This window comes from Haemorhous mexicanus, chromosome 2 (genome assembly GCF_027477595.1).
Source record: "Haemorhous mexicanus isolate bHaeMex1 chromosome 2, bHaeMex1.pri, whole genome shotgun sequence".
In the NCBI taxonomy this organism is placed as follows: Eukaryota; Metazoa; Chordata; class Aves; order Passeriformes; family Fringillidae; genus Haemorhous; species Haemorhous mexicanus.
The window spans coordinates 77,066,025-77,093,163 of record NC_082342.1 but is presented as its reverse complement, the minus strand read 5'-3'; the positions used below and the strand labels follow the sequence as shown (position 1 = coordinate 77,093,163).

Sequence of the window (27,139 nt, the reverse complement as noted above, 5' to 3'; positions counted from 1 at the left end):
ATTTCTGTTATGAGATGGATGCGTGATCTCTGTGTTGCATTAGTCATTTAGGCCCAGATACTTAACAGCATAGAACTTCATCATAATTTTTCTTTTTAGTAACTGCCATCTAGCCCTTTACTTATTTTATATACATGTATTAAATAATTTGAAGTTTTCAGAAGACATTGAAAACTCCTTTGCTAAGCAAAAGTGCACAGATTTCTTTGGGTGTTAGGTCTGCCTCAGGACTGCAAAAACAGGCCTTAGGGAAGATCTGTTAGGAAACCTATTAAGTGACCATGAGATCACACACTAATCCTAGCCTTAGGATAAAATCTAATCCTATCTTTTGACTGAAGTGCTAAATTCCTCCTGGCCTGTCATCAGCACTTGCATAATTACTTCTTTCTTGGTTTTGTAAAGGTCTAAAAGAGACTGTGCACTATCAAGTTTAATATATCAGCAGCTCCAAGTCCAGGCACCAGATTTCTCATCCTTAACTGTTTCACTGTTGGTTTTTTTTTCTTACATGCATCAGTGACTCATTCTTTGTGAAGATGATTTAACCCCTAATTTAACTCATTATGTCAAATTATTATACTGTAACCTATGATTATGACATAATAATGACTTAATTAGAAGTATTAAATATGTAATACTTTTATTGAAAACACATACAAAAGAAAACAAAACTAATTGGCTGTTAACTTCAGTGGTTCCTTTCCTATCTCTCTGTAGCTTTCTGAAACTGTTCTGCCAAATTTTTTTTTTTACTTATGTCAAATTCTCATTGGAGAAGATGTGAGATTTCTAGCCAGAAAGGTAAGTAAGAAAACATGGCACTTGCTCACACCACATAGATTCAGTAATTTCCATATTTCAAGGTTATAACTGTGAGAAAAGTTTGTAAAATTCTGTGTTTCTAGTAGAAGATGACATTTAGCTCTACTGATGAATTACATTCTAAGAGTGCCTTCTTCCATGTATTCAAAACTACTTGAAAGCCACATCTATGTAACAGATGCATACAATATGCTGCTACTTCTTTGGAAACCCATTTTATGAACTACCTCATAAACTTTTCGCTCAGGGATGATCGAGGGCACACTCTAAATATTTTCTGCAGGTACAGCATGAAAAGGAGAATATTATTTTAAAAAGTGGTATTATAAATGTTTTGGGTGTTTCTTTTGTGGGTTTTGTTTTGGGGCCTTTTTGGTGTCTGTTGTTTGGGCTTTTTGTTGGATTTTTTTGGGTTTTTTTTTTTTTTTTTGGTTGTTGTTTTAATAAGGTAAATATATTATCCAAATAAGCGATACAGAGAATTTCTGTCTGGTCAATAAGGCAAAGCTTCATCTTCTGTGATTTCTCTGGCAGATTTAGTAAATATTTACTGAATAAGACTAGAAGGATTCAATAAGAATAGATTTGAATTTATTTAGCCTTGTAGTCTTAAACCTTTTTTTTTTTGAATGTACAGCATCTGATTCAGAGACTTCAGCGGCTACAAATTCTATTAGATAATTTCTGATGGTTAGTTTTTCTTTGAGCTGCTTATTTTTCAGTCCCATCTGAAAGTCTATAACTAGAGACAAACAAAACAGTCCAAGAGATAATTTTTCCTCTTTGTGAAATAGCAATAATTTTTAAAATGTTATAGAATTATTTTCTCATTCACCAATATAAATGATTGAGAAAAAAGTGCTGAATGAAAAACAATTCAGGCCTTTTCATAGTATTATAAATGCCTGCATTAGTTCTCATATTTTGGGGGTTTTTTTGGATCTATGTATGCTCTTTAATGTTTTCATAGCTGAAAAACTTTATATGAAAGGTCCCTATATTAAAAATAAAGAAAAAATATCAGACTATGTGGTATAATGCTTAATTTCAACTGGAATTTCAGGTATACAAACATCAAATCCTGTCTTCCACATATCACAATCATCTCAATATATAAATTCAACAAATACAGAAACATACAGAAAACACTGATAGTAATATCAGGCTTTCTCAGGTAGAAATTAAAAACCAATCAGGAAAAGGATAAAATAACTACAGAAGATTATTTTTATGAGTATGTTATATTTTTCAGAATTTTTTAGAATTACTGCACCAAAACCTGAGCTCCCAAATATGTGTACACTATATAGTAATAATGAAAGCGATATCAGTGATTAGATTTACTAGAACTAATGTTCAGATCCTCAGAAAAAAAAAAAAAATAGAAAAATCTGTTTGGCTGAAGACTCAAACAGAAATCTTTACCAAAATCAGTATTATTAACACTAATATTAATTTGGACTATGTACCCCTTTAAAATCATATTTTCTTTTTCAAATTTGCAATCTGTATATGATAATATTCACTTCCTGTCTTAAACCACTGGGAGTACTGCTGTGTAAGTTGAACAGTTACACATTTCAGTGGCAGAAGTGATGGTTGAATGCAGCTTTTATTAGCTTCCTAAGTGCCCAGTGCTGTTCCCATTGGCAGTGCTCCCATTGACTTCAATCAGGGCAGGAACGGGCCCTAATTTTGTAAGGCACTTTAGGATCCTTTGGGAAGAAAGGTGTTAGAAGAATACAAGCCATAATTATCAAATAGTTGTCAACAAAGTACTCTCACAATTATCTCCCATGGTCACAGAACATCATATTTTAATTTCATGTTTCAGTTTGCTGTAGCAATTTTTATTCTGCTACTGGATTATTATCTGTCCAGGCTCTGGGACACCTTGTGACACCATAATTTCCAAATGTGACAAGAAGAATTTAGATGCCTGTGTAACGGAGAAGAAAAAAAAAAGCCAAGAAAAGCGATTATTCTAAGATTAGATAAAATAAGATAGACCAAATATCTGTCTCTCCTCTGACTGTGCTGTCCTAACTACAGCTAAAACATCCTTTCTACGTAAGGATCTGACATCAAGGGTTGAAAGGCTGTACATATCTAAAAGGATGCTTACAAGTTTAAGTTTTAGTGATATTCTCAGTACTAAATACTTTATGTTCTGTATGTTACTACTTTTGAATCTCTTCATTTAGACATTTAAACTGAAATATTTAACTTCTGGTAACAAAAATACTGGCTTTAAGAGTCTCTGCCCTGAGAATAATTGCTTTCTTCTCAGTATTAATAACAATTTTGACAATGTTAATCTTTTCAATATTTAAAATGCAGAGATAAATATAAATTGACCATATTCTCATATCATGAACTCACTAAAATGAGCTCCTTTTTATTCAGTCATCATTTAATTTGCTTTAACATGGAGAGGTCCAAGGCCTCTTAGCAATTGTTCACTCACCTCCTAAAACCCTGTGAGTCCTAAATATAGACATGACCTGATTTTTTTCTGAGCTAAGTGAAAACAACAACAATAATAAAAAACAATGATTCTTATTGAAGTGTTTGAATGACAGCTATTTAACATCTCTATCATTCATTCAAATCCTTCAATCTCTATTAAAATTAAAAAAACCCACCCTGTTTAAGAAGACAAGACAAAATAAAGTCATTCAGAACCTATAGCTACTTATATTCTATATACAGCTTGACAGCTCAAATATCTGAATAAATTAAAAAAAAATCATTAACCCTCCTAATATCTTTCTGCCATTAGGCTTAAACATTATTATCAGTAACCATTTCAAGCCAGCAACATTCAACTGAAACCAAAAAAGAGGCATTTCAGAAACTGAACTAGTTTTAGCTTTGAAGGTCCTCAGGCCTTTTCAAACATATCAAAATGCTCTCTGATACACACACCTAATTGTATATTTTCTACATAAATAAATCCAGAAAAAACCTTTTCATAGGAAGAAAATACTTTTGTAACAGTAATCATAATCCTAACATGTTCAGAAACACTTCTTTCTCCATTAGACAAACCAGAACTCAGATTAAGGATTGGCATAAGTTTGTATGTGTCAGACATATATTCAAATTCCAAATTTCAAACATAAAAGTATGTAACACAAAAAATTCTGATAGAACCCAATGGGACAACTCACATAAATAAAATTTTCATATGTGGAAGTAGTCACAGAATCAAAATCTACTTTGGAAATTTTGTCTTTGTGGCTGTGTTAAATGATTTTGTTTGGGTTGTGAAGTAATTCTGAGTTTTGATTAAGTGAGGCCTTACATCAACACACAGACTTGGAGATAAGGGTACCTAAGTCTAAGACAAACATAAAATCAAATGGTTCCACTAAGTAACTGTAAATTGAAGTTACATAGTATTGATCAGACTGAAGATGGGAATTTTCTGACATTTCACCACAGATGATTATATAGAGCAGTAATTAATTCATAAACTTTTAAACAACAAATGAGGCAAAAATATCACATAATTTAACATTAAAGAAAAACAAATCTGAGTTATTTGGACAATTGCTCATAAGATAAAGAGAGACTGATGAGATGGGAGTTTTCTTCCTCCAAAATTAAAGCTCCGATCTCAACAAAATCTAACAAAAACTTCTTAGTAATCCAAGAAGTTTAAAGAAATATTTAATTACAGATAACACTTGGTATATATAGTATACTGAAAAATATAGAACACATTCATTGTATAAAATTATTCATGGATGAAAAAATATTACCCATCATAAACACATTCAATTATATCTCTAAAAACCGGTGAATTTAGAATCATTATCTTAACTGCTTCTCGTATTTTTAGAAAAAACTTTTTGCAAGAGAATAGTAACTTATTCTTTATGAAAAAGTATATTCTTAAGGGAGAATTAATGGACATGTTAGTACAATATGCATTAGTAGACTCTTACCATTAAAAATTTATTAAGTAATATATTGCACGATAAAACTAATAGATCCTACTGTTCAACATGATAATATGGCACATTGCCACTTTCTTGTTGGAAGTTATTACTTGTCAGGCCAAAAAGTTAAAAATAAACATTTCAAACCAATCAGAAATTGTCAATAAAAAGATGAAGATCACTTTATGACTTAAATTACACTGCTGGAAAGCTTCATTATATAAGCAGCATCTAATTAAATGACAAATCCTGTCTTTGAGACAAAGTGCATTTAAAAAAATTAACTGAAAACAAACAAACAAATCTGAACCGGGTGGTGACCCAGACACGCACATACATATAAATGCATGTTGTGCAGGTATGTATTTGTGTATACAAATTTACACTAATGATGCTATAGGTAGATTTTTTAAAAAAATTCCTACCTAAAACATACTTTTCTTTGACAACCATGAGGATTTTGCTTAAGGTGCTACACCTGTAACAAAAATGCTACAAAACCAAACATACTTCATCACTGCCTCACAATGTAAGAATGGAGAGAGGAGAACTGTAGACCATGTGATTCTCCTTAGAAAATCAATAGCTATTTAGAAGAGTACAATATTTTTCTTTAAAAGAAATAAACACACTGAAGAACAATAGCTTGGATCCCTTAGCACACAACCATGCTCTGTACTTAAAATAAAAAGCAGCCTTCAAAGCAAAGGCAGACAGTTTGATTCAGTAATGTGTAGGGAAAAAAAATGACAGGGAAACATAAAATTAAAATAAAAAATGTGTAACTGTTAAGTCTCTTTCAAAGAGTTAGAATGTTTTTAAACATTAATGTTATAAATTTGAAGAACCCATCAATATACAGTGTTTAAAATAATTTCCACCACCAGTATTGACTACATTGCATGATATGTTTGGATGACGTAAAGCAAAAAAAATCCACCCTTAAAAGACCAAGCATAATTTAATCACTATAAAAATAAAACAACCTTAGGAAACAGCCAAAGCTGTTACTGATAGAGATGATATACCCAGCTGAGATTTGAAGCACCCATGTAGCAGGGATTTTTCTTATGCATGGCAGGCCAATAAACAGTCTCTAACAGGAAGAGAAAAAAAAAAAAAACACAGTGTAAAGACATTACATGCTTCCAATAAAGTAAAATCAATGGAAAAATTTTCATTCACTTCAAAACCATCAAATATACTGATTAGACAATTTTTCCTTTGATGCACTTTTCATCATCACTAAAAGAAGATATTTATACTTGGGAATAAATGATTCAGCATAATATTCATTCTTTGAAAGTGGTTCAAGTTCTTTGATGTTAGCATATGCATTTCTTACAAATTTGAAAACAGAAAAATGTACATAATCTTGGATTTTGAGCTTAATGTGAAGAATATTTAAATCTAGATATTTTGGTTAGTTATAAATTACCAGATGCCATCTAACCAGATGTGCAGTGCTGTACACAACTACAAATAAACTCAGGTAACCACATCATTACTTCACTTATAAAGAGTTGTATGTATGGCTTAAAAAAAAAAAAGAGACAATTACTTAAAATTGGATAAATAATAAATATTAGACAAACTTAATGACATATTCGATTCAACTTAGCAAACTGCCAAACCTGAAAATGCTTTTAAAATGTTTAATTTTCAATATTTTAAAAAAGAATTTACAATGATAAAATTGCATCATGGCTGAAGAGTACCAATGCTGAGAACAACCCTGCTATAATTTTCAGCAGAAAGCAACTGCCACTGGGACTAACAGCTCAATTTATTATTATCATAACTAAAAATCTGATTAGCTCACCTAAGTTCAGCTTTAGAAAGTGAACAAATCTTTGTCATTATTTGTAATAATTAATTGCATAATTAAATTATGAATTCAGTATTTCAAACTCAATTCAGATATCTAAAAGAAAGACCTTTCTAAGAACTCTTGCCTTTGTCAAAAATACATTTGTTATGTGTCTATGTATCCATTTGACTGGACAAATTAATTGCTATAGAAGTAAAGTTACAGAAAGTCAATTTCAAGCCAGTTTTGCCATGTGATATTATGCTAAATGAAAAAGGTAGAGGCTTAAAATACTGGAATATTAATGACCCTCAAGCCATATTCAGCAACCTGAAAACTGGATTTGAGCCCAAACTTTTGTTCCAAGGAACTCCAACCCAAAATTTATATTACCATATTAGAAAAGCTGAAGCATTGTATGACTGGACTGATTTTCTGGTGATTACATGGATATAGCATTTATCTCCTACATATGCTCTATGAAGAACTTTTCTTTCATTCCAAGTCTAAAAGCTCTCACAACTTACATGGAAATATTCTTACATCACAGTAAAGACAATTTTAATTAAAGAAATAAAGGTAGATGTAAGTGTAGATGTACATATATATGTATATATGCATACTTATATATATGTACACATACACTTTCATATATATATGTACACACACGTATGTTTTTTAAAATACAAATGGTAAAAAAATACAGATATTTAAAATAAAAATCTAGTTGGCAATTAAACACTGTTTTCAGAAATTCATAAATCGGACTAGATTTTTACCTTTTAAGTTTGAAGAATTTAACTCAGTGCTTTTGCTCTAAGCATTTTTGAATAAAGTCGATATGACATCTGACAAAAGCAATCTCATACTTTCTCCCCTTCCTCAAATATAAACATAAACTTTTTGCCACAGAAAAAAAGTTGGTACAAAATTTACAAACGTGTTAATAATCTAGTGTTCACAAAATCAGATATACTGTTGAAATCATGAGAAAAAAAAATATTTTATTATATTAAATATTGAACTACATAATTACTATTTCAACATTTTATCTTATCCCAGTCTGGACATTTTTTGGAAGATCACCCAGAACCATGCCATGATACACAAATTGTAATCTTGTGTCCAGCCAGGCAAAAAAAGCATTAATGTTTGACATGGTCTAAAGTTTTCTGCAAAATTTAAAAATACTGTTAATATAAGCCTGCAAAACTGCAGCAAAAGTAGTTGCATCTTCCATGGCAAAAACACCACAAAGGGAACAATTTTTAGCAATAGATATTTAATTGAATTCCAGGTTTTGGGACCAAGTCCACAGAATTAAATAGAGGTATATTGTCTGTTCATATGGTTCATCATTCTGAAGAGCCACATGTATATCTGTGAATGTAAACTGTACTTCCCATATAATCAGGACAATATGAGTCCAAGATAAACTTTACAGTGCAATATTATTGAACACATCAGTGTTCAGTTAATTTGTCAGAAGATTGGAAATAGATGCGATTCATTTTGGAGACAAATAGCAGAACTACTAATGTTTGTAATTACTGTATTCCAATTTTTACTGTACAAAACAAAAATAATAAGAGAATGGCTTATTTCAATGACAAAAAGCCAGACTTACAAGAGCAAGGTAAATATTTTGCAAGTTCCTCAAGTCAATGGAATTCAGTTGTGTACTTAGACAACTAGAAGCAAAATGTGGCCAATTAGCTCTAAGTTAAATAGTTAATTTGATAACCATTTAATTACAAACTTCATTACACTTTATTTCTTTGTATATTCAATTAACTAGATGCCTCTTGTTCCTAGGACCTAAATATGATTTTTTTTCTGCCCCATCTCTGTTCTGCTCAGTGTTTTAAGAATAAACAATTATTCTAACGTGTAACAGTGCTTAGCATTTCTGGTGTATCATCATCCTGATAGAAATTCTGAAATGTAGCTGAATAATAAACAAGAAAAAAAAAATTGCAAAAACTTGCAATATTAGGATACTATTTATACATAAATGGAAAAAAACACAAATATGTAAGACAGTATTGCTGGACTGTAAGGAGATCTGTGTGCTCTCTTTTCATCAAAACACATTGCAAAGCTTCTTAGAAGGGTTGGGAAAAACAAATAGCGTAGCTGCCCCATTCAGATTGCTGCTATCCTGCCCACTTCTCTCACAGAAACGCCTCACTCATCTACTCCTCCATCCTCTTGTCATTCCTTAGCTTGAGCTCCTGCATTTTCCAGGGTAAGTGGATTCTGCAGAATAGAGGTGCGAGTTCCCTACAATCAAATAATCAATAGAAATGTGACAACTGTTTGAAGGCTGACAGCTATGGCATTGTGTCTGCCATTCACTTCCTCTTCTCTCCCCATTTTTCTTGTTTAATGCCAGTAGTGCCAATAGCATTCTCAGTTCTGCATAAGACAGCAAAAGATTTCAGCCTCCTCCTCTGGTTTGGAGACGCTGTAATTCAGTATGCCACTCTGTAACCTAATGAAAGGCTATTCAGGTTCCCTGGAGACACCGAGCAATATAAAGAACCTGCCCTCTAAAAATGAAGGAGTTCTTGTTTACCCTGTCCTTCAGGATGTAGTGCCTTAATGGACTTGGCCCCCTGAGAGGGAACCATATGCATTAAACAGACTCTTAAGTTTCTGTAAGAAACAACATGCTGGTCAGACATTTTAGCTCCAGCTAAACAGAGATCTAAACAACCTACAAAACCAGGATCTTGCCTTCCTATTTTTTAACAACCACAATTAGCTATTCTTGCCTTTCCAGATATATCTTCTACATTGTGTTTACCACAGATCATAAGCTCATTTTTATGCTCTTTAAGCATTTAAAAAAATTACTTTAATAACTAAATAATAACTAAATTATTATGTGATATGAGAAAAGGTACCACTCTATCTCTTCTCCTAAAATGAATTCCTCTAAGAAATACCTATAGTTTTATAAAAAAGTTAAAACATAAGAAAACATTAAGAAATTAAATATTACAGTATGCAGAAACAACTGAAGATGTTTTCACAACCTTAAGTGACCATTAAAATACTGGATGGTAAAGATATATGTATTAAAAATAAATGTGTGAGAATGTGGGCTCTAGAACTACTGAAGTGGAAGCTTCATTTTTGTCAGACTTTTAACTGATGAGAGGACTGACATAACATCTGGTGTTTCAAACAGTGTGTAGGAATGTCTAGAAATTCCAGGCTATATCTTCTGGGATTAACCACTTGAAATTCAGCTCATTTTGTTAAAGATGAGAGTAAAATATGAAATAAGGGAAGGGAAGGTTCCAGGAAGGTGAGGTTTCGGGAAGGTTTTGGGAAGGTTTTGGGAAGGTTTTGGGAAGGTTTCGGGAAGGTTTCGGGAAGTGAAGGTTTCGGGAAGGTTTCGGGAAGGTTTCGGGACGGTTTCGGGAAGTGAAGGTTTCGGGATTCGGGAAGTGAAGGTTTCGGGAAGGTTTCGGGAAGGTTTCGGGACGGTTTCGGGAAGGGAAGGTTTCGGGAAGGTTTCGGGAAGGGAAGGGGAGGGGAGGGGAGGGGAGGGGAGGGGAGGGGAGGGGAGGGGAGGGGAGGGGAGGGGAGGGGAGGGGAGGGGAGGGGAGGGAAGGGAAGGGAAGGGAAGGGAAGGGAAGGGAAGGGAAGGGAAGGGAAGGGAAGGGAAGGGAAGGGAAGGGAAGGGAAGGGAAGGGAAGGGAAGGGAAGGGAAGGGAAGGGAAGGGAAGGGAAGGGAAGGGAAGGGAAGGGAAGGGAAGGGAAGGGAAGGGAAGGGAAGGGAAGGGAAGGGAAGGGAAGGGAAGGGAAGGGAAGGGAAGGGAAGGGAAGGGAAGGGAAGGGAAGGGAAGGGAAGGGAAGGGAAGGGAAGGGAAGGGAAGGGAAGGGAAGGGAAGGGAAGGGAAGGGAAGGGAAGGGAAGGGAAGGGAAGGGAAGGGAAGGGAAGGGAAGGGAAGGGAAGGGAAGGGAAGGGAAGGGAAGGGAAGGGAAGGGAAGGGAAGGGAAGGGAAGGGAAGGGAAGGTCTCACTTGTGTTTTGTTTCCAGTAATTACATTGAGAAACCAGGATTCTCTTTCACCTTTTTTTTTTTTTTGGTTCATCACAGAATTTCATGCACTTATGAACTTTTGAAGTAAAATGTGAGACCACATGAGTGATTCAGTAAGCTCAATATTCTTGTCAAAACACACACACAAAAAAAAAAAAGAGGGGAATATCACTTTAATACCCTACATAAATCAGTCTGATAACCAACCTAAAATAGTATTCAGAATTTTCAAAATAGGGTGGATTTTTCTTCAAACAAATTATTTTATCTCTTATTCTCTTTTTAAATGAGAGGCAGATTTCCCTTTGCCAATTTCTATTCCCATCTACTTTTCCTTACAATAATTATTCAAGGATGACATATCATTTTAGCCATTGAGTGGGAACTCCTACTTCCATTGAAGTCCTCATTCACAAACAGCCCTTTCAGATATGTCTCAGGATGATTACTGACTAAAGAATATTATTTTTCATTCTGTATTATTTTTCAAGGATTTATCTTCAGGAATGCACTTTCTGTAGGTAATCGATGCAATTTAATCTCTTTCTCGAGTAACGCAAGCGATAACATGTTTTTTTCTACTGAAGGTAGGTTGTCAAAAAGATTTAAATTAATTGTTCTGGCTGTAGTGTAGACCATTAGAAAAATCCTTCATTAGCAGTTATTAAATGTGTAGAACACATGGAAGCAGCAGTACTACCGACCTCAGAAATGGCAGTGTCAGAATGCAAACATAAACAGAATGTCAAGGGATTTCTTTCAGCTATTTCTTACAAATCCAAGCAATTCCTGCTCATTTACTCATTTGCGGATGCTGCCTCTTTGTGGCAGAATGCCATGCAAAATGTACCTTTCACACTAAGGACCTCATCCTATGCTTGTACTGACACCTATGCAAACTCATAAACATGAGTTTACAACCACACAGGAAAGATATATATACACATGAACAGACACAAAGTTTGCAGGAGCTTCTCCTTCAATCTTCTCTGAGCAAGCCTTTCTCTGGCAAAGTCAGTGAGGCTGAAAATTTTCTTACTTATACCCATTTAACAACAGCAGGCCTCTACTGAGCCTAAATGGAAGAAGAACCAGGCCACTGATTTCAGCAATAGTTATAAAGACAGCAATTCAAAGTTAGGGCTCCAAAACTGCACCTCAGGCAGCCACACACACATCTCTCACTGGTGTCAATGGGAAGTCGGCAGGAGACGGAGAGCAGTGAACAGAATAGCCATTTGTTATGTCTCTTGTGACAAAAGAACACTCCTCAACTCTGCATTTCAAACTGAAATAACACTCCACTTACTAAACTGTCCAAGCTAAATACAGTCATGCTTGTTTTTTGATTTTTTTTTTTTGCTTTTGCTCAGTGTGGGTGGCATAGAGGGAAGAACACACGCCAAGAAAACATTTTTCTTGAATTCCAACAGACCAGTTATACAGCTTTGTTTTTGTAGAAAGTGACAGATTGTACATGGGTAGGAAATTCAGAATAGAACAGAGCCCTTTTGCAATAAAAGATGTACTAGTGAGCATCTCTGGAAACAGTATTAAATATAATAACCTAATGAAGAAAGAAAATGTGAAATATCACTTACCCTGCTCCATATATTAAAGAACATCTCAGTAAGGAAAGAAAATACAAATATAAAACTATCCTGTTTAATATGTTGTTGAAACATACACCCCTGTGTTGCTTTCTGACCCATGTTATATATGCTGGTAATTACCACATGTCATGTCTCAAAAACAGAGAACACATTATGTTTTGCCTAGAAACGTTAGATTTTTTGATGAGCCTTAACTGCTAGGAAAGAGAATCCAATGTACAAACAGATTATTTTGGCCAGAAATTTTAAAGTTCAGATACTCATTACTTCAGGATCTTACATTTGAAATATTTACCAAGTGTTTATTCAGAAACTATTAAAAAATCACATGTGCTGGGATACATATGAGACATCAGTTGTCCCATCTTACAGTGATGCTGTGTTTATGAATATCCTTGCCATTGCCTGCTGCCCAAAGGGGTAAAGACATTTTATAGAGATGTGTACAGTCCATCATTTGGTCTTTCAGGATGCCAGTAAACATGTGGATCTGTACAAGTGCAATTGTACTTGACTAAACAATCATAAACTGGCTACAACAGTTGCAAAATCATTATATTTTGGTTAACTAATACAAAACTTTTTAAAAAAAGAAAAAAAATTAAACCAACAATTTAAAAATGAACCTTTTTTTACTGATAAAATGAATGCCTTCTACATGTCCCTCACTAGTTTGCCCAACCAGACTCCTGAGCAGAGGAGCTGCTAAAAGACACATTTTTTCAACAGAGAAACATGTTTTTTTTTCCTGTTGTGATCAGATTTTATATCTCCGATTGTCTGCTGAGATTTGGTCATAACTGGCATTATCTATAGAGATTTAAAAGGTCTTTCTGATATTATATCAGATTTGGGAAAAAAGCTCTCACTGTAGTGCAATACTTTAAAGCAATCGACAACCTTTGGACCCCATCCTAAAAAAAAAAAAAAAAAAAAAAAGGAAAAAAAACCCCAGTCAAACATTCCAATATTTTTACTTGTAAGAAGAATTCTGCATCCTCTTTCCTAATTTTTTGGGCTTTTGACTAACTTTGCCCAATGAGTGAGTCTCCAGAACTACACGCATTGGTAAAGTTGTTCATGTGCTTAAGTGCCTGCAGGATGAAGGCCTAAGCTGGGACTTCTTTCACAAATAGAGATACTCAAGTGAGTTAAAAATTTGCAAGATTAGGCCCTAAAATAGTGAAGGAAAGAGAAATGCTAATGTGCATATAAAAATAGGTGCTACAATAAAATATTTTTTTTATATTTCATCAATAAGTTATTTTCACTAACCAGTTATGGATCATATATCTCTGCACTCTTTAATGATTTGTCCACATCTACAGTGATCCCTTTAAAGATCATAATATATATTTTTTTTAATTCAAAAGTCCAGAAAGTATACAAACACATCCTTAAAAAAAGGAAACCTTGTATTAAAGTCGGGGTGTGCTAATCTCTCCATAAAAGCCATTTAGACTCACCCATGGCTAAAAGGGGAAAATGTGCGCTGTACTCTTTAACCAGAGAGAAAACTAAAATAAAGAATGCCTGTAAAAGAAAAAAAAAAGCAAAAGATAAAAAAGACAAAAAAAAAAAAAAAGCACGACCTGATGTGACCTGACAAGAAACCATGAAACCTCCTGCCACCTTCCCCAAACGCACATGGACACCCGCACAATGCCAGTGTTGTGCCCATTTTACACAATAGGTGGTTTCCGACTTCCAAACGCAGTAACAGAAGAAAAAAAAAAAAAACCCAAAACCAAACCAAAGCGAACAGCACACCCTTTCAGAATCATTCCCCGAAGCTGAAAAGTCCTGTGCCAAGGCACTTCACCCTACAATGAAATGAATTAAAGGGGGAAAAAAAGGAGGGGGGCGAGGTGTGTGTGTAGGGAGGTCAGCATTTACGTTTCTTTGTTTTGCGTGTGGTTGTTAAATACAAATACTCTAGAGAAGGAGCTGCTGAGACTGGCGAGGGGACGGGGGGCGGGGGGGCTGTTTCTCAGAACTGGCTGAATGTGGTCTGTTTTTCCAGTACTTCGAGGTAGTCCGGCTCTGCGTTTAGTTTTGCTTTTAGCTCCAGATACTCGTTCCTGTTGGGCTCTACATAGACAGTACTCGGGGGGCTGTAGAGCACCGTCTCCCGGAGCCTGGCGTCCCCCGGCCCCGGGTGCAAGTACTGGTGGGCACGCCTAAGGTCATAGTTGGGGGAGTACGTGTAGGCAGCGGGGAGCTTGGGGTAGTCGGGGAGGGTGGAGCCGGGTGTACCCAGCGTGGAGGGGGAGTGTTTGTCGGGCTCCAAAATGCCCCTGTAAAAGCGATCGGCGTCTTGCACCGGCGAGAGCAGCTCCTCCCGCGGCTCGATGGTGCTCACGCTGTACGCGGGGCTGCGCGCCGGCGCATCCTCCCCGCCGGGCGCCGGAGGCGGCGGGGGCGGCGGCGCGCCCCCCCCGGGTGGCAGGGGGTGGCTGCTGTAGGTGACCTTGAGCTCGTGAAGGTCTTTGTAATCCTCGCCCGAGTTGCCTTCCCGGGAGCGGTAGATGGGATTCTTGCACATGTGGCCCAGGGGGTGCGGGATGTACTCGTAGACGTGGCCGGCGGGGGTCTTCACCTTGGGCAGCGCCGCGCCCCCGCCGCCGCCGCCGCTGCCGCCGCCGCGGTGGGGCGGGTGCTGCTGGAGGTGGGGGTGGTGGTGGTGGCCGCCGCCGCTGTAGACGCTGTACTGCATGTTGAAGGAGCTCACGTCGGAGTTGTTGGCGCTGGCGTGGTCGCCCTGGCCCTTCTTGCGCCGCTTCATCACCAGGACGAAGAGCCCCGCCGCCACGAAGACGGACATGATGAAGACGAGCAGCAGGCTGAGGATCAGCACCGAGAGCGGCACCGAGGAGCTGCCGCCGCCGGCGCCGCCCGCGGGCACGGAGCCGCCCGCCGCCGCCGCCGTGCCATTGAGGCGCACGGTGGAGGAGGAGGGGGTGGTCCTGGCTGGCAGCTGGCCCGGGGATGGCGTGGGCGTGGAGACGACGATGTCCGAGTAGTCGGGGCACAGCAGCTCCGCCCGCACGGCCCGCATGTCGCTCTGGGCAAACTTCTTAGGGGACTCGCAGATAACCTGGTCCACCAGGACACCGGTGTTGAGCTGTTCCAGCCACAGCTTCATGCCCACCACGTCGCAGGTGCAGTCCCAGGGGTTCTCGTGCAGGTCGATCTGCAGCAAGGATTTCAGCTGGTCCAGCACCCCGCTCACCGGCAAGTAGGAGAAGTGGTTGCTCCGCAGGCTCAGCCTGTAGAGAGACAGACCAGAAAAAATGTTCCCTGGCAAAGACCTCAGCAGATTGTTGTTCAAAAACAAGAGCTGAAGGTTGGGGACAGATTCAAAGGTGCCTGCCTCTATCTCCCGAATGACGTTGTACTGCAGGAAGAGGTACTGCAGGCTTTGCAGCCCATAGAACAGCTCTGGGCTCAGTCGCTCGATCCGGTTCCCATTCAGGTACAGCCTTCGCAAGTTAGTTAAATCCCCAAAAGCCCGGTCCTGAATGACCGAGATCCGATTATTGCCCAGATGCAGCAAATCCAGCCCAGTGGCATCCACAAAATCTGCCCTGCGTACCAGCGCAATGTAGTTTTCCGTCAAATACATCTTCTTGGGATTATAGGGTTTGGGCTGCAGTTCAGAAATGCTCTCAATCTTCCTCTCCTGACAATTGACATTGAGGCCCAGGTCAGAAATCTGCAAGTTGCAAGTGCAGGCAGTGGGGCACTCCAAAGGCACCGGGGATTTGGTCTGGTAGGCAATGCTGGGGCCATAGTTGCTGTATCCCAGGTCTTTTGAGGGCAGGCGAGAGGTGGGGCGCACCCTTGTCTTGTTGGGTTGGCGGGTCCCTTTGGGGGGCTTCAAGGGAGATTTGTAAACAGCTGAAGAAGAAGTGGCCACAGAGTTGACTGAGGCCGGGGTAGTGTGGAAATACCCTGTAGTGCTCAATGGTGTCTGAGGTCTCATTTCATAATCAGAGATGAGCCTCCTGGGGCAAAGCTCCTGCTTAGAGACTTCATCCAAGTCTCGACCATGTAAGCGGAAAGGGGTCTCGCAAACCACATCTCCCACCAGCGCAGAGTATGAGATACTGTCCAGCCAATCCTTTAGAGCAATCAACTCACAAGAGCAATTCCAGGGGTTTTCCTCCAGCTGCAGCTCCACCACTTTATCCATGTGCTGCAGGAGGCCCACATAGGGCAACAGCTTTAGCCGGTTACCCCTCAGGTCCAGGTGAGTTAAGGGCACAAAACGGAAAAGGTTGTTGGGCAAACTGGAGAGGAGGTTATCATTGAGAATCAGCACCTGCAACAGATGCAGTTTGCTGAAGGCATTGGGTTCAATGACGCTAATATAATTATAATCAACCTGTAGGTATTCCAAACTCTCTAGCCCAAGGAAAGTGTCATCCCGTAAAAGTTCCAACTTGTTATTGTTCAAGTGCAGCCTCCTTAAACCTCTCAGACCATGGAAGGCCCCAGTTTCGATGTCTTGTATGTCATTGCTGCCCAGATGCAAAATCGAAGCCCCCGTGTAATTGACAAACTGGTTTGGATACAGCCTGTTCAAAAGGTTCCCAGACAACAAGAGGTGGTAAACAGGGAACTTTGGCGGACTGATCTCAAAAAGGCTGATGATCCCTCTGTTTTCACAGCTCACTGTTAAGATGCTGTCCTTCTCCTCACAAGGACACGCATTATCACAGATTTCCCCATAATACTCGATGCTTTCTGCCCAGGAAAGGACTAGAGATGTTAAAGCAAATGCGATCGTCTGCAGCATCCAGATATGCATTTTTTTGTTGAGGTCCTGTTCCAAAGTTACTGTAGAGCAGCAAGCATACATTTTATTTCCTGTAAGGATAAGGAGAAAAAAAAAAGTAGCATAATAGGGTAGCCCCATAACATATGAAATGGAAACAGTTTATATATGTCTTCAGTAGGGTAGAGAATGGACTGTTCACCAGTCAAAAAACCCCCCTCCTGTCACTTTTAATTCCCACACTTTTGGAAACTGGATGACATGCCTTGATTAAAGGGTTGATAGGCAACTCCTTGTGAGTCAAATGCCTGCAGTGTCTAAAAAGGTGAGGTCAAAGTAGGAATTGCTCTGGTTCTGTTAGTGTGGGGTGAATGTCAATGCTTCTTTGGATTTCCTTTTCACAACCAGCCCCATAAATATACATAAAATGGCTGTCAGTTTAGTTTCACGTTTCTAATTTAAGAGAAAAGAAACACCATTTTACCAGGTTTCCCACCTCCCCTATTACCCAGCTCCCTCTTCCCTTCAGAACCTCCCTGCTGAACCAGTGCACCAAGGTCTTCCCCTCCTTTTACCTTGATTTTAAACTGGTGATGGAAATACCATGGTAGGAATCCAAAGAAAAAATGCTCAGTGCTGAAAATGGCATCTTAATTCAACAGAGGGAACACTGACACATTCTCCACATCACACATTTTTTAAAACTCTTTTATGCTGGTGGTTTTTTCCCTAGCTATACATTTACAAAGCACACACCCACCCACACAGACATGCACACACGCGCACACACACACACACATGCACACACGCGCGCACCCCCAGATGACTTTTGTGCAGGAATTCTTCTGTAATGAGATTAAATACATTAACCTCCTACTTCAGTGCACTTAACAGCTCTCTTCAATTACGGAAATTGTGCATCTTTACAAAAGCAAGTAATATTAATTGATATGTGATCCCCTCCCAAGTTATACACAATGTAACAGAGCTCATTTCAAGCAGAAATCTCCTGTTCTCTCTCACACACACACACACACACATACTCTCAAAAGAAATGTTTTAACCACTCACCCAAAATTTGTGAAAAATGTAAAACATGCAGGTCATCTTCGGAGTCTCATCCATATCTGACATAGCGCTTATTCCCAATGTTCTGCAAAACTAGCCTGGTAGAAGTGGAGAGATCTAAATAGGTCTCATGAAAATATCTCATTGCCAACACTCCAAACATCAGAGTTACTGATTATAAGCAGCGATGGCTGTCAGTGCTCTTCATCCTTTAGGGAAGAAGACACTCAGGCTGATTAAAAGCCAAGGAGGGTAGAAGGGAAACCCTACCATTGTCCTACGTCAGTAATTTAATGTCCAAATTCCACCTAGCTGGAAAGAAATCCTTTCCTTTTTTGCCGTCTTTCTGACTCCTCGTGGCTTTCTTCTACTTCTACTAGTCTAAAGGCAATATGAATAGGGAAAATAAATGCATTTTGTGTGTCGGTAGGGGAAGACTAATAAATCATCAGGTTTAAATGCTGGGATCTTGGACAAGGCTTGCATTTTCTATCGTCCACCTCAGAGCTCCAATCCTCATGACACAACTCTGGTTTGGAGGAACGCATCCTAAAAAACGAGAAGTCTCAGTACTGCAAGACATCTCCTGTGGCATCAGGTTCAAGGCTGCAAAACTAGCACTTGCAGCAAAGGCAATCATGCAGCAAGAAATCGGAAGTCTCCGTGAATCTCTCTAATTCTGACCAGACGTCAACTGGATTGGAATTACTCAAAGCAAAAAGGCTTCACTGCATAAAGGCAGCAGAAATCTTACTCAAAGGCATGTATCTAGCATATTTTTTCTCAGCTCGATCAGATCCATTCATCCATTAACCAACAGTTCTTCGGAGAAGAAAAAAAAAACAACCCCACAATGACAACCTATTGAAAACCTGCCCGGTCAGTGTTAAACTCCCAGGCATTTTACAACTTTAATTCAATTATGGTTAGCAAAAGAGGCAAATACAATTTTCCCTCCCTCTCCCTTTCCCCTTTCTCTGACAAAAAAAAAAAAAGCGGGGGATGGGAGGTTAAGAAAATAAAGTTGTAGCTGGCTATATGCAAGGTTGCAATCCCGCCCTGGAAACCCCTCTGTGATGACTGTGTGCTGCTGTTCGCCAGCTCCCTACAGAGGTTCAGATTGGGGGGGGGGGGGCAGGGGGTGGGGGCGACGGGGGGGAGGGGAGAAGAGGAAAGGGGTTGCATCGGGATTTTTCTTGCGTGTGTGTGTGGGTTTTTTTTTTTTTCCCCGAAGAGTTCAACCCTTAGATTACCGCACTGCATATCCGGCTGGAAGCAGCTTTCAGTACCGTCGACAGCAGCAGCGAGCGAGCAGTTCCAGCCGGACACTGCCACCCAACTGAGCAGCACCCCGAGTTGGGAGAAATGGCTTTCACGGAAGGGGGGCAAACGGCGGGGAACCGGGGGTGGAAAGCAACAGCAAGGAAAGACCCGGCGGGGAAGGGGCGGGGGGAGGGTGGTGGGGGACGAGGAAGGGAGGAAGAAAGGAGGGAAAGAGAGCGAGAGAAAAGTCAAGCCCGGTACTTACTTCGCCCGAAACCTCCAGGGCCCAAGCATGGTGGCAGCCCATGAAGATGCCGACCCGCTGCGCGGGCGCTGCGCGGAGCCGCCGGGGCGGCGGAGGCGAGGACGGCAGCGCCGGGGAGCTCGGTGCGGAGCGCGCACGGGCACCCCCCGCACGCAGGCGGCGCCGAGGCACAGCGCGCGCTCAGGGGCGCGCACACGCGGCCACACGCGCCGCACACTCACACTCTGACACGCGCGCGCGCGCCCGGGAAGGCGCGGGGGCGCGCCCGCCGCGCACGCGCGCTCTGGCGCGCGCCCGCGCGGCGGGGGCGGAGGCGGCCGGCGGAGCGCCGCGCTGTGCCCGCGCCGCCGAGCGCAGCGGGGAGGCGGAGGGAGGGGAGCGAGGGCGGGGCGGCGGCGCCCAGCGGGGCGGGGGGGCGCGGAGGGAGGCGGGAGTGCTGGGGCCGCGGCGAGGGCCGCGCTGCTGGGCGGGTGTCCCCGGGTGACGGCGCGGCGGCGGCAGCAGCCGGCCCCGTGGGGCGTCGCGTAGCCGGCCCGCACTGGCACCCAGCGCACGGGCACACGCAGGCACACACATGCCGATACGAGCGCGGCGCGCCCGCCCCTCCACTCCTCCGCCCCACGCACCCCGGGGCTGCGCTCGCACTTTCGCCAGCACGGGCCAACTTTCCCCCCGCTCCTCCTCCGCTCTGGACGCCGCTCCCGCTGCCCGCACCCCTCGGGCGGAGGTCCGCGGCCGTCCCGTCCTCTCCAGCAGCGCTCGCTGGCCGCGGCCGGGCGGCGCGGAGCGGAGCCGCGAGGAGGGGGGCGGCGGGAGCTGGTGGCACGGCGGTCGCCACTGCCGCTGCTCGCTGTGCGAGAGCTCCGCAGCATTCGCGGGGATCGCGGGGAATTGGGCAGTCGCGGGGGAACAAAGTGTCGGGTTTCGCTACGCACATTCTCCGACATCGGGGACGCGGGCGTGTGTCGGAGCCGTTCAGCTTCACTTTATTCCTCTGCCCACCCCAGAGGCGGGTCGCGGAGGGAGCCGGGGCACGGATGCAACGGCAGATCTAAGAGACTCTGACCGCCCCCTATGCCCGCCGGGCCGCTCCCCGCGGCAGCGCCGGGGCCCGCGGAGCCGGCCGCGCTCCCGGGCGCTCCGGGCGGCCGCGGGCTCCCGCGCGGCGCGGTGCGGTGCCTCCCGCCGCCGCCAGGTGGCAGCGCAGGGCGGCGGATGGGCCGCGCGGGGCGGCCGCGGGCGCTGCCCCCGGCTCGGGCGGCGCGGCGGGAGCGGCCGCGGCGGGCACGGTGGAGGCGCCGCCGCGGCCAGCGCGTTCCCTTTGTTCCCGAGGCAATAACCGCCGTTAATAGGTGTGCATGCGGGGCCACTGAGCGGTGCCGAGGCTGGCTGTAGCTCTGGTGTGGGTTTTTTTCCGATTAAATTCAGGGTTTTATTTTCGGCAAAATTGCGTGTTTGGCTGATCTTAAAAAAAGAAAAAATTAGAAGGCGGTGTAATTGCGTACGTGCAAAGATGTGCACGTGTTCGCATTTGCGTATTAACTGCTGCTATGTGCTGTCTAGATTGTAGCATGTAAATCTAGTGGTACATAGTACATAAATGTAGTAAATCTAATGGTGTTATGCGCACAGGAACTCATGGAATACACCCCATGTGCACAGCACAGAGGTTGGAATCCAGCCTTAACTCAAAGGTAATGCTAGATGTATGTGTCCCTCTGTTTTTCCTGTTCTAGTGTAACCATTGAACAATACTCTTGTCTGTGGAATGTGATTTTTGCACATCTGTATCTTCAGCAGAGCTCTGTTAAGTCATAGCTTAACATCCCACCATGCTAAACCCAAAAGTTAGTGCTAAAAAATAGTCTTTTTTGTAATGCTCAGCCTTCCCTAAAAGGTGTATTCATCTTCTCTGCTAACATAAAAGGTGTGTGACTCAAATCTTGTTTCCCTAGGCCTGAAATAAGCAAGATCTGTTTTTTGGATGGAAGACAAATTTCTTACATGAACCAGGTAATTTTCCTGGCCTTGTAGAAGCTCTTGGAAATCTTCTCTGTGGGACAAAGTACTTACTTCTGTTCTTAAAGGATCACTGACTTTCCTGTTATGATGCAAACCCAGTTAATTCAGTGGAAGGTTTTGAGTGGCTTTAGACTGTGTTCCAAGGTGCTACTTTCAGTTAGGAAAAAATACCAAACCACACCCCATACACCTTTTTTCCCACCTACATATGTTCTTTTAAGCTTTTCTAATATGCAACATGGAATTTATGATAGTAGAACAAAAAAAAAATCACAGATACTGAACAGATCAGTCTTACAGGATATGTCTTACAGGAGTTTCTTATGGTTTCACTATTTTTGAAAAATTTCTTTCTTTTGAATTAATAATTCTGCATTTTGAATATATGGGATTCTATGCATATATGCTTGCATTTTTTAGGCCTGTCATATTTATAGCATCTGCCTGTGATCCTATGCTATTTTTCTCTCTGACACAGAAAATTAGACACACATAAATACTTTTATTCATAACAGAGAAAGATATTTTACATAACCTTGTCAGCTAGGCTGAGCTTAACTCCTTCCTGAAACTGTTTTGGAGAAGTTGACATTTCATAACTCTGAAATCATGTTAAAAGCTATCAAGTTAAAGTCAACATTGTAGATATATTTCAGTTTAATTTTTCTGATCCTGTACTAGTGAGATATTAAAAAGCACAATAAGTAGAAAGTCTGATTTAATCAAATCTTACTTTCAAGTTGTTATACTGCTAGATGGTTTTGCTAGCATGGGGGAGATTTAAATAGTTATTAGTGTAGAACTATCATGCTGTTGTCCCATTCAGTCTTATTCTTAGCCCAAAAGTATTTCTGGCAGTGAAAAGTTATATCTGAATATTTGAAGTAGAGCTGTCATTTTAGACCAAAAATATCAAACAGTAAATAATACTAATTTTTTTAATTTTTTATTATACTTTTGATTTTTATTATTTTAATTTTTTACTGTCATATATATTATATTTTTTATTATAGTTTTGCCTCTTGATAATTTATTTTTCATCTACTTTTCATTAAACTGGGAAATCCTAAACTCCTTTAAACTGAAATATTCAGGAGGAAAGTTGGAAATAATTAATATAATCCTCATATGGAATGCAAGTAGAGGGACCTGAGTGAGGATGGAGCAAGAGTAAAGATAGTTCAACAAAAGCATATGAGGCATACATGCATGGTATGTACAACTTGTAAGTGTTCAGGTCTACCCTCTTTTTATGGTACTTAAATTTATAACATTGGCAGGAACAGTTGATCTAGCATGTGGAATCAGACATGGGAAAACAGGAATTTGGAGATTCCAAACTTGTTGAATGAAATATATTGGAAGAGAAGGATAGACACTCTTTATGAAAGGCAAAGTGTTGAAATAGTTTCCTGGTAATGCGCTAAAACATGTTAAGGAATGAAGACTGTTACCAATAGTGCAATAAAAATGTTTCGTTTGAGGGTGAAGATGAGATAGTGTCCACTTGAATGAAAATCATTGAGCAAAGGGTAGGAAGAATACCAGGGATGCAATCTATTATGAATCTGCTGGTCCATATTTTAACTGGAAAATAATGCCTACAAATATAGGGGGGAATTAAAGCTAAAGCTGAGATTGTGTGATCATGCAGGTTTGTGTTATTTCTTATGGGCAAGCATCAGCAAAAAGTTCAGCCAATGTTGCTGGGGATGACGTGAATTTGATCATGATAGAGGACAGCTTCTTTTAGGGAGCAGATATTGAGCAAGCAAGAGACAAGGATAATTTAGATTAAATTGTAGTAAATTACAGAATCTGCAGGATAAACTAATGATAGAAAATAAATATAATGGTTTCAAGCTTTTTTACTTCATGTGAAGTTTCAAGACCAAAGAATGTGAAGGATCTGTAGCTGCAGTCCAGTGTTTAAAAAAGGCAAACTCAGAAATAAAAAAACTTTAGTGAGTACTGGAAGAAGAAATCAAATAACATGCTACTTTATGTAAAAAGAAAGCAAATATTATTGAATTTTTATAGTGGAGGAGAAGGGGAGAAACAAAATAGTCCACCTAAACTGGAATGAAAAAGAATTCCCAGAAGGTAGAAGCCTTAAGCAAGTTATTAAGAGTAAGCACAAAACCCAAAGAGAATGGAAAGGAGATACTGATTAGCAAGAAGAAATCTGCATCAATAATTAGAAGGCATAAAACCAAATTGAGGATGATCAGAAACCTTGTTAAACCAAAACTTTCACAGAAAGCTGAAATAGAGTAAAAACTTGTTAAGCAATGTAAATAAAATGAGAACTTAAGAAGCGGGATGGTGGTTAGTGCATGGGGTGGACATTAAGAATAAAGTAGGCTCAGACCAAATAGGTAAAAAGAAAAGTTGCCTCTGTTTCTGGTAAGATGTGTAAATTATGTTGTCTAATGAAAGTAGGAATAGGGTAAGAGAAATCCTCAGTGTGTCATGGCACAAGCAGTTTTATGTCCTAAAACACTGAAAGGATCAGCTTCTTTGTAATACACATAGCACTGATTTAAGGGTATAAGGTGAGTGGGTCTAGACAGAATTTTTAGAGAAAATTAGAGGTCTTTCTGAGAAACAGATGTGTTGAGATACATAAAAGTTAAAAAAAAAATATATACACACATATATACTATGTAAATATTTTACAATTTTAGTCCTATTGTCTATATTTTAACATTAGTATTTCTGAATTCAATAAATGTCTGTCTATATATTGCTTTTCCTTTGGTCTAGGCTGGTAGAAATAGTGTGAAATTGAATAATGCATTCTGCAAGCTCATGAATTAAAACTTTTGCTATAAACTGGGAAAATCCAATGCTATAAAAAAATTCAGAAATTTAAAGCTAGTAGTCAATCAACAAGGGGTTATAGGTTGCTATTATGAGTACTTACGTAAAGGGAAAAAAAAAAGTGATTTTATGATGTATTAGACAGGATGTCATAATAGGTAAGAAGGCATTATTAGTATTGTAGAGGATGTGCTTTTTCATTAGTTCCTGGTGTATTTTTTGTGGTTCTAGTCATATATTCAAAGATACTAAAAGGAAGTCTAAAGATCAGGAAGAAACTATGGTAATTGGGGCATGGAAAATGTGTCTACAGAAGAGAGATTAAAAAAAAAAAAAGGAATACATAGCCAAATAAATATTGAAACAACATATGACTCCTTACAAATTCATTTTTAGTTAAATGCTAAAAAAACCCAAAAAACTAAACGAAATAGAATGTATTTGATCTGAAAAGGGATGATGGCATGTCATCAAATGCATATGTGTTGATTATAAAACCTAGGAAAGGGAAGAAGTTCACTAACTGTCTGAGACTGGAAAGGTCTTCCAAAGAGGTAATCAGGCCAACAAAGGTTTTTTAAGTAGAACTTGAAAATAAAAAACTTTGTGATTGAATGGGACAGTTTGTGTTAGAAGAGGTACCTTTGTGGCAAGTTGGAAAGGAAAGGGCTTTTTGAAGAAGTTGGAATATGTTTTTTTCTACACTTCTACTGTATCTCTTCTCTGCCTGAGGGCTTACTGCAGGCTCTCAGGTCAGGTAGGATGTTTTCTCCCTTTATTGTATAATTTAGATTCTGAGTTATGTTAATTTCTTTCTTTCTTGTGTTCTGCTTTGTATAGTGGGACATGTATTTCCTAGAACATTCTGCAAAGAAGTTCTAACATATTTCCTCCTGTTGAGGGGGTCTCCACAGACCATTGGGGCAGTGCCCTTTTTTCTCTTCTTCCTCCCTTTTTTCATTTTCCCCAAGGAAGATTTGAGGTTTGCCTTTTGTTCTTTACTGCAGATTAAAGAATTAAAGGTTTTGAGTCAGTGGGTTGTACCATCTGGACCAAAAGTTCTGTAGATCTCTTTTTTTTTTTTTTAACTAAACATTTAGTATATTGTAACTCTCAACATTGTGACAATGTAGAAATGTAGGTAGTCCCTTTCAGCAACATGCTTCTATTACTACTTATGAAAATCAAATTTTCAACATCTTCAGTAGGACATGGCATGGATTAAGTGGCATACTGCAAAATTTCCTAAACTATTCTGTCATTATACAATAGTTCTGACTTTTCATTTCTCTCATCTCCTTGCTGTACTTAGGATTATCAAATAATTAAAATTATTTTATGGCAAATGTCTAATGTAAGGTACCTAATCTATCCATAATAACTGAAATAAAAGGATTTTGATTTTTTCTGGATCTGAACACTTCCTCTGGGATAGCTTCTTAGTTTTTCTGGTGGAAGTTGTAGAGTAGGAAAAGAGGTTTATTAATATCCTTGCATACAGGGGTACCCTTAAGGTACAAATCTATTAGGCTATTATTTTCTTTATGCTTTAATTTTCTTACACTAAACAAAACATATTTACCAGGAGAAACTCAGAGAAATACCAGGTATTTTCTGCCTTAATGGTTAAAACACTCAAGAGAAGGAGCAGGCTTAAAATTTCTACACTACATTAGTTAGCAAAAATATGAATAGGATTGGTATACTCTCCCTCAAACACAGAGCCTGGCCTGTCCCATCCTTGTTCACTTTGGGGAAGTTAAGCATCCCATGAGAATTTCTAATGATCGGTTCCTCACAAGTGACAAAACCAGGGGAAGTCAGAAATTGAAAATCGGGGATTATGTGTAAATTAGACTTCCAAGTGATTCAGTAGTATTAATCTTATTCCTGATGTCTTTGAAAAAGATTGCTGCAAGACATACAGCAAGAAATGTTGATCCTTGAGGCACACTAATGTGCCCAGCAAGAACTTCATCAGTCTTAATGGTTTCTGAATACTGGATCTAGGCTCTGTAAATGATAGCTAAGACTACATATATATAGATATATGTACATAGATATATTTATGTAAAGTTCACCCTACGTAACTTTAGGGGATATAGGTGCTTAGCTTTATGTTGTGCCATTTAAGTAATATTTTTTGAACCTATTTGAACACACACTAATTAGTACACTAAAAAGATAAATCCTTAATCTGACTTTTTAAAGAAAACATTGCTACTCCTATGCATTTCTACATCATATGTTTTAACACATATTTACAAAATGTAGGCATAGAGCATGTGTCAGTTTCACATATTTATGTACATACTTTCCCAGGCAGATTTTACCAGCTTTGTCCTTACTTAAAATAAATATGAAAATTTATTTCAAAAGTGATATACAAAAATCAATCTATTATTTTATTATTCTATCCAAGAGACACTATGACTGTGTTGTGATATACTTAAGGAAAGTGAGGAATGGTTTGTTGGGGTTTTTTTGTATTTTTAAATAAGTAGACTCACTCACTGGAGCATGAAAAAAAAGGTGCAAAAGCCTCAGAGTGAACTGAATTTGCATGTTTTGGCTACTTAGCGTGACCTGAATTTCATACCACTGGTGGCTCCTCCAGGTCTTCCTAGAGGGGAGTTTTCATCAGTTTCTGCCACTAGGTGTCCCTA

The 27,139-nt window shown here is 39.9% G+C and overlaps 1 protein-coding gene across 1 annotated transcript; it reads right to left on the bottom strand.

The window, feature by feature from the left end:
- Window positions 1-12,528: 12,528 nt before the first annotated feature.
- On the bottom strand, window positions 12,529-17,116 carry SLITRK5 (SLIT and NTRK like family member 5). Its single transcript, XM_059839212.1, has one exon. It carries the CDS (start codon window positions 17,114-17,116, stop codon window positions 14,243-14,245), a length of 2,874 nt encoding a protein of 957 aa, XP_059695195.1. The 3' UTR covers window positions 12,529-14,242.
- Between the last annotated feature and the right edge of the window lie 10,023 nt (window positions 17,117-27,139).

Excerpts from the sequence above, each read along its gene's own strand:
- SLITRK5 (XM_059839212.1), bottom strand. The coding sequence starts at position 17,116 with ATGTATGCTTGCTGCTCTACAGTAACTTTGGAACAGGACCTCAACAAA.